At 44.8% G+C, this 8,105-nt stretch overlaps 1 protein-coding gene across 1 annotated transcript; it reads left to right on the forward strand.

Annotated features, from left to right (window-relative positions):
- Positions 1-2,624: 2,624 nt before the first annotated feature.
- On the forward strand, positions 2,625-7,364 carry LOC139055803 (uncharacterized). The gene is made up of 5 exons (XM_070533353.1): positions 2,625-3,095; positions 3,953-4,068; positions 4,501-4,703; positions 6,797-6,911; positions 7,339-7,364. Exons 1-5 carry the CDS (start codon positions 2,752-2,754, stop codon positions 7,362-7,364), a joined length of 804 nt encoding a protein of 267 aa, XP_070389454.1. The 5' UTR covers positions 2,625-2,751.
- The last annotated feature ends 741 nt before the right edge of the window (positions 7,365-8,105 follow it).

Genomic DNA, 8,105 nt, shown 5'->3' on the forward strand with positions numbered 1-8,105 from the left:
TCCAAAACGGCAGTTAGGGCTTTTCAGAAGGGTTGGATGGCCAAGGAAGCTGTTCGTCTTCTTAGCGGCTCGAGTCGATATGATCTCACAAACCATTCAATTCACTGGTCGGTCGAGGGTGCTCCCCCGAACCTCGATGAGTCTGCTCACGAGACTGCGCGTGACCTCACCACTACCCTCCTCTCTACGGTCACAGGTACGCTCCCGCTATACTCACAACGAGATTATTAAATATTTCTACATGTCTAGGAGGGTCTTTCCACCCCCTCACCCCAAGTTGAATAGGGCGCAAGCCGTTTCGCTTAGGCTTCTACAGACCAGCACATATACATTTTTTTAATAATAATAATAATACTTTATTCCACAAAGTCACAAAAAAGCAGCGTACATAGCAGGCCTGCCAAAGCCACACAGGGCTTGAGCGGCAGTGCCTGGCAGGCAGCGGAACAAGCAATTATTCAATTGACATGTACTTTTCACATTTAAAGAAGTATATGAGAAAAAAATAACAAAGCAAAAAAAAACTAATAATTCCTTGAGGCGACTAGTCAATTTGCCTGAGTGCCTTTTTTAACTTGTATTTCGTTCGAGCGCGCAAGGCGGTTTGAGACAATTTGTTAAAATATACAGGAACATAGTAGTCTCGTATTCTCCTGCCATATCTTGTACAACGCCTGGGTACGAGGTAAAGATTCTTAGGCCGCAAACAACATGAGGGAACGTACTTCACCCTGAAAAACTTTCCCAGAAGTGTTTTAGCACAAGTTTCCAGCAGTAGTTGATTAAAGTCTGGCATAAATAAGGTTTTGAAAACGTCACTTTTCTCATGAAGATTTAAATCATAGCTGATGTTCTTTAGTATAGAACGGAGAATAGAGTTGACCCTAGTTTGCCAACGAATTGCACAATGACCATAAACAGTTATGCCGTACCTTAATACACTATAACACAACACATGTACCACAACTTTTCGAACAGAGAGGGGCATATAATATCTTAAAATGTAAAGCACACAAGATACCGCACGAAGTCGTTTGCATACATAATCTAAGTGGGAGTTCCAGGAAAGATCACTGTCAAAGTACAAACCGAGGTATTTTACAGAAGTCACATAATCTAAAGGTTTACACAGACATGGAGAACACATTGAATTGTGTAGTACAAATGGGTAATCAATGTCTATTTTTTTCAGAGGATGTGAAAACAAATAAGTTTTGTCTTTGACGTATTAATATAGATTAAGTTAGCACAAAACCAGTCTATAGCCTTAGTAGCCATTGCTTGTAAGGAAGTAATAGCATGCCTAAAGTTTGTTGATTGAGCTATAATGACAGTATCATCTGCATACTGATACAATCCTACAGGTACCATATCAGCAAGGTCATGCACATAAATATTATATAACAGTGGACTGAGTATAGACCCCTGGGGGACACCAGATTTTATTACAAGGAAATCACTTTTAGCCAGCCCTAGTGAAACCTGCTGGCGCCTGTGATGCAGATAGTTTTCCAGAAGCGTCAGGAATGTGCCACGAAATCCTAATATTGAAAGCTTGGTTAATAGAATACCATGACTCACGCTATCGAAAGCTTTGCTGACGTCAAGGAGGACGGCACATACGATCTGATTACGTTCGAAAGACAAGTTCAACACGTCAGAGAGATCTTCAAGAAGCGATTGGGTACCTTTTCCGGGGATGAAACCATACTGGGAATAGGATAAAATCCCGTGTTTATCCAAGAAACTTGTCATTGTTAGTAATAAATGTTTTTCCAATATTTGAGGTAAGCAGGGCAACACAGAAATTGGGCGATAGTTTTCTGTTCTATTATGTGCTCCTCCCTTATAAAGTGGAATTACTACAGCAGTTTTCATATTTAATGGGACTGTACCACTGGAAATGATATTGTTAAAAAGCGACAGAAACACATCCTTGATGACACCAAAGATGGCACGCAGGTCACTTACGTGAATTCCATCTATACCTATGTCTGTCCGCTCTCCACGAGGCTTACCCCGACGTGTATCGCGACGACGCCTGCCCGTCGTGCGGGCAGACCTCTACTCTAGCTCGCATGCTCTGGGAGTGCGGGTCGACATATCCCAAGTTCATCAAGGAGGAGTGGGACTCGCTTCTGCGTAGCCCCGCTCTAGAAAAGCAAATCCTGGCCGTCCGGCGTGCCCGCGACCGGGCCGGTGGGCTAGACCTGCCGGTTCCGACGTGGGACTAGCCGGGTGCGCGACAAGCTCGCGTCCTCGCCGGACCTGCAATAAAGTTTCTTCACTCACTCACTCACTCACTCACTCACTCACTCACTCACTTGAATATATGACTCTGCCTAGGCACTACGGAGGAGGTTTCTTAGCGCGTGTTGCATGCGTTTGTCCCCTAGACATGCCGGCATTGCGAAGTGCGATCGAGTTTTTTTTTACGTTCTGCCGCTGGCTCACAGAACACCTATATGGGGCGCTATTCTGGACATTCCGCCATTTTCTTCGGTGTGTGACGTAGACGCGACGCGAATAAAATGGCGCTGGTGGCCCCATTTTGTTTTCGTAACGCGACGCCAAATCCGCCTTTTGCGATGCATTGTGGCGCCACTGTGCGGTGGCCACGAGAAACGATTTGGCAGGCGCCGCTCTCGCCGCGACAGACAGCCGCCGCACGCGAGACACGTGTGCAAGCAAGCAGCGTGCGAGTGAAAACCGCAACAACGTGTGCGCACAGTTTGTCGCCGTCCGCTAGCCATGGAGCCCGCTGGTGACTGCTTTGTACCTGGAGGTTTCTTCAGCGTGACGAACGGCTGGAAAAAGCGCTTCGGCAACGTCAAAATACCCACGGAAGCGCAGCTCGAAGAACACATGGTGTCGAGCGGAGCGCGCTTCGCGCGACAGCAAATGAAAGGAACGATGTTCCAAGAAGAAGGATACGTGCGCAACGTCATGTACAACGACGTGTCAGCAGAATCCACGTGCGGACTTTTGCGTAGTATCTGCCTACCGTCAATGAAAGGCGGCTATTACATCGTGCACGCCGCGATTTCCAAGGCGTCGGGCTCCATCCTGGCTGGTCATTGCCTCTGCCCCGCAGGGTGAGCAAGCTTTCTATTCTACATCTGGAGCGCGACCTGCATGAACCGCGTGCAGGACATTTAAGTCTGATGGGTTAAATTTTGGAATTCATAACTATACCGGCCCTGCCGTTTTGGGCTAGCTGTTTGCTTATATAAAGGTACGGTTGCTTAAATGTTGAACAAATACACATACTGTAAATGAAGAAAGCGGGGAGTTCTTGTTTTTGCGCATTTGCATGTATACCGATCAACACGGTCGTGCAGCATACTTGTCTGCGACCGCACACAGCCTTGGATTGCCGGTATCACACAGTACAGTCGCCCAAATCTTTAACTGGTGTGCGGGAGCGGCGACTTTTCCGTGCGTCAGCGCCGTTTGACGGGGCGAGGCTGGAAACAGTCTGAGGCTAAGCGCATGCGGACAAAGCGCGCTCAGCTGGGCCCATCGTCTACTAGGCTGTTTCCAGCCTCGCCCCGTCAAACGGCGCTGACGCACGGAAAAGTCGCCGCTCCCGCACACCAGTTAAAGATTTGGGCGACTGTACACTATTTAGAGGCATATAACGAGAATGACTTCCAAGTTTGGCTGTTTACTATAAAACCGCTAGTTGTACCTAACTTCGTGCCGGCATAGCTGTCTGACAAGCCGCATCGCATCGTTCAATGGTGCTGTTAATGTGTGCACATGGTGTTACAAGGCCAACGCGCGAGTGGTGGTGTGCGGCTCATGTCTGAGATTGGCGCATGTATTTCACGTTGAGTGACGTGAACTTAAACCCGTTCTTTCGAATTCATAAACACTTGATCCCATCTTTTCCTTGATGAATACCTGTTGAGCATGAAAACTCATCTCCTCTTCCATTTTATTCTTGCAGCCTGAGCGGCACATGCCAACATTTTGTTGGATTAATCCTTCATGCCATTCACTTGGCGCAAAAGGATGCGGCAACGTGCACGGAAGTTCCATGTGCTTGGATTGTTCCTGCCCAAGGTAAGAATGCTACTACTTAGCAAGCATTAGTTAACATAGGAGGCGGCAAAGGTGCCTAAAAAATCTGTGATCACACTTCCGGCCCCTTTCTGCAAACGGTTCTTTGTGGCACCGTGTTGACCATTTAACGTGTTGTAAAATTGTTTGCATTTGTGGTAGCAGCTGTTGAATATCAACTCATTCACACAGCTACATTGTTTACAGCGTACATGAGTATTGGTATGTGGACAAATATAGGCTACTGGTTTTAATTAAGAACACATATTGGTGTCGCTTCAAAAATTCTTAACTACAAGACCTGCATAGAGAAAAAATAATCCCAAACTGCAACATTTAATTTTCTTACAATGGATGTGGTCGTTGGCTAAACATCACAGGAAGCACTTAAAATTTCGTTATTGTACTTGTACAAACAAAACTTTTTTTTTTCAGTCAAAAAGCATGAGCCACCTCTGCCTCTGCAAGACATCACTTTTCACACAAGGAAACATGAAGGTGCGAAAAGGCGGCGGTTTGATCCACTGCCAGGGCTCTCACCGAGTGACCCATCTCTGCTTGCTGCCGATCTCGAAAAGGTGGCAGCAAACTGCCTGCTTCTCCGTTATATGAGCAAAGAAAACTCAGGAGAATCACTTGTAAGTGCTACACTTAACTCTGCATGCTTGTGATCTGTTAAAATAAGAGTTAGCAGTGTTCCATCAGCATGTGACGACAGACAGGAACAGTTTGAGAGCCCCTTTTACTGTGCTTTTATGCGAAGTACAGTTTGCATCAGTATAACACTAATGTCAGTAGTGTTTATATATGGTGACTTTCTTTTATGCGAAGCATATTACGAGAGCTCAACCCAGCTCCTCAGGCGCGGCGGTGTCGCCTTCAATACCACGTGACACCGTGACGTCACGACAGAGGTAACGGGGCTCCAACTCGCGCCGTCGCTCGCGGCGGTATATAAGCAGCTGCGCTTGCCTGTGCTAGACACTCACGAGGTGAGATGCTTCCTGGAGGCAGAGCTGCTCGTTGGAATGAGAAGCGAAGGTTGCGGCGTGCTACAGAAACTGATTTTCTAGGTGGATTTGCTCAACTCTTGCAAGGTGGGCTGGGTGGGAATCGAACCAGGGTCTCCGGAGTGTGAGACGGAGACGCTGCCACTGAGCCACGAGTACGATGCTTGAAAGCGGTACAAAAGCGCCTCTAGTGAATGCGGTGTTGCCTTAGAAACGAGCTGTTTCTAAGGCTCAGGCGTGCGTCGCTTGCTCAGGCGCACATTTCGTTGCCGCGCCGAACGCTGCGTTGCTCGACGCTCACCGCGTTCAATGCGGGGCGCGTAGTCGCTGCTCCGTAGCCCATTGTCTTACATCCCTTGGCGGGTCGACGGGAACGCTGTCGCGTTCCACTCTTGAAGGCGAAGCAGAGTAACGCATGAGTTGTTTCTTCGTCTAGCCGAACCAAATATAGCCAAGCAACAGCAGTTCACCAGGCTAAACAGTGGTTCAACAACTAAAATAAAGGCTAGTATGCTTCGCATCCTGGGCTTAACCTTAGCTAAGCCACAGCCATTTTTTTATCTCACTAAACAATCTGCAAGCTTAGCAATGAGATGATGCAGCAAACCTGTGATGTAAGTCTTGGTTAATTGAGGCAACTAAACCTCTTTAAAGCCAAAGTTATTTTAAAAATTCTGGCAGAACCTATCTCGTGATGACTGAAATAATGCGAGAGCATTCATGCACATACACACTGTTAAACTGACAAAAACATCTGTTCAACTTCCATTCTATAGCGTGTCTTGTCCATGACAGCAGTAAGGGACTGTGAATTCCAAAGTGTGATACATTTAAGGGCTTTCAAATGCTGTGTGCCTTTACAAAAGACAAGACCTTTGACGCCTCCTGTAATACTGTAGGTATCAAGTCGGTGATGAACTCCCCAGTGCCTGCTTCATAACTTCTTATAGCCACATGTGATTCACATAATTATCATGCGAGACTGTCCAATCACCTGCAACTTATGCAGCAAAGCATGTGAGTATAGCATGCTGGGCAAGTCTTATTAAATTATCTGTACATAGTTTCCTTAGTTACGTGTATTAAGTGTCCCTTGATTTCTCATACCATGCTTTATAGCTGAATGGAATAACTTCTCTACACAGAGCTGCTGAACCTAATTTTAAAGAATTTTAAATCTTGCGTTGGCATATCTGATGTGCATTGATTACTGTTTACCTCTACGTATGGCTTGAGTTTTTTCTATCCCCTTCTGCAACATGCACATTATTGCACTTTCATATTTACATTTGCTCTTGATTTACAGCACATGTTAGCACGAGTTCATGTCACTGCATCTGAATGTTTTTTTTTTAATTTCCTAATGCTAGTAAGCTTGTAGTTTGCTTACTTTCAAAACTGTTCTTTGCTCACCCTGAAAGAAGGCATTTAGAGTACGAATAAATAAAATGTGAAAAATGATTCAGAAGTACAATACTTAGTTTGCTTGTTTAACAACCATGCGCAATAAGGCATGCCAGGTATGAGACCACAATCTGAACCTATTTTGTTGCGCTTCTCACCACTGGCGCAATATGATGCTGTCAAAGACCTGTTTACAAAATCCTCAAATCTTTACTATGCTGCTTCGTATATTTCAAGCTGCACTACTATTCAAGGTAGTCACTAAGCTAACATTTGCATGTTATCTGCGCTGTCTAATGTAAAGCACTATATTCCAGGATGAACACAGTCCCAGTGAAGTGGCACCAGAAGCTTCAGACACTCCACTGGTCCCAGACATTGAAGACATCCACAGTGAGACCTGTCAAAGACTCATACATGAGAGGTTTGATGGTAAGAAAGTCCACTTCCTTGTTTATTACTTTTTTCGCAACTTTTTGTCTTGGCACGTGTCATTCTGAGGCTGTCTCATTTATATAAGAATGCCCACCTATGTCTCTGGGCATCACCTTCACAAGTATCCCACTGAGCAGCACATAATGCAGCAGTCAGTTTTAGACTTAGTGTCTTGTCATTTCTTAACTTTTACAAGGCTGTCGCATAACTCGATGTGTGTGAGCACCCACAGGGTCCTCAAACATATCTGCTTCATCTATGGCATGTTTGTGAAGCACTGTGTGAATGTATAATGGATGTTCCTTTAGCATGAGTCCATCACCTGGATTCATGCACGGCATTTGTCATATATATGTGTTGACTGTGTTTTAGCAGAGCATGGAATTGAAAGCATGCACATTTGTCTTGCTCTTCTTGTTTTTAGGCATGTTTAAATACTTGCAATACTGAACCAACTCTACGATTTAGCTATGTTGACCAGCATAATTAGCGAAAAAAAATAAAACATAATGAGCACATGCAAGTTACAAGCTGCAGAAAAATTCTTATGTCACTGTGAAAGTAAGCTGTACAATTTTGTAGGAGATTAGTATCTACCTACATTTTAATCGTTGCAATATGCAGTTGTGTCATTTGACACAACCTAAGTACTTTAGCCTCTTTGAGTAGGCCTGTAGGGGTTTCTTTGTAGGAGTAAATAAAAGCTAACCTAATGGTATTAAGTTTCTGACAAGTGATTCAACATAAAAGAAAGTAAGGCGTGCAAACACCAACAAGAGAACTAGACAACATGGCATTTACTTAGTTTGGTTCTCTTGTATCCATGTTTGCATGCGTTACTTTCTTTTAGTGCGATTCGCTACCAACTAGCTGAACTTTCTCTCATTTTAAGCTTCATTTCTAGTACACTTAGCTCCTATCTGCAGCGTTTGTGTTGTCTGGTTCTCTTGTGTCCATGTTTGCACCCCTTACTTCCTTCCACGATGAATCCCCACCAAATAGCTCAACATTGCCATGACAAGTGATGCTTTGTTGACGTCATGCTACTTCTCATTGCTTTAATACAATGTAATGCTTGCTGTACGACTTGTAAAACGGATTCTAAACCTATAAATTAACAATACTGTTTTTTTTGCAGCTATACAGGCCCTCTCGGTGGACAGCAGAGCAGTTGTTCTCGAGTCGACGATT

Source organism: Dermacentor albipictus, chromosome 2 (genome assembly GCF_038994185.2).
Source record: "Dermacentor albipictus isolate Rhodes 1998 colony chromosome 2, USDA_Dalb.pri_finalv2, whole genome shotgun sequence".
In the NCBI taxonomy this organism is placed as follows: Eukaryota; Metazoa; Arthropoda; class Arachnida; order Ixodida; family Ixodidae; genus Dermacentor; species Dermacentor albipictus.

Excerpts from the sequence above, each read along its gene's own strand:
- LOC139055803 (XM_070533353.1), top strand. The coding sequence starts at position 2,752 with ATGGAGCCCGCTGGTGACTGCTTTGTACCTGGAGGTTTCTTCAGCGTG. Across the intron at positions 3,096-3,952 it reads CATTGCCTCTGCCCCGCAGG|CCTGAGCGGCACATGCCAAC; the intron begins GTGAGCAAGCTT and ends TTATTCTTGCAG. Across the intron at positions 6,912-7,338 it reads CATACATGAGAGGTTTGATG|GCATGTTTAAATACTTGCAA; the intron begins GTAAGAAAGTCC and ends TCTTGTTTTTAG.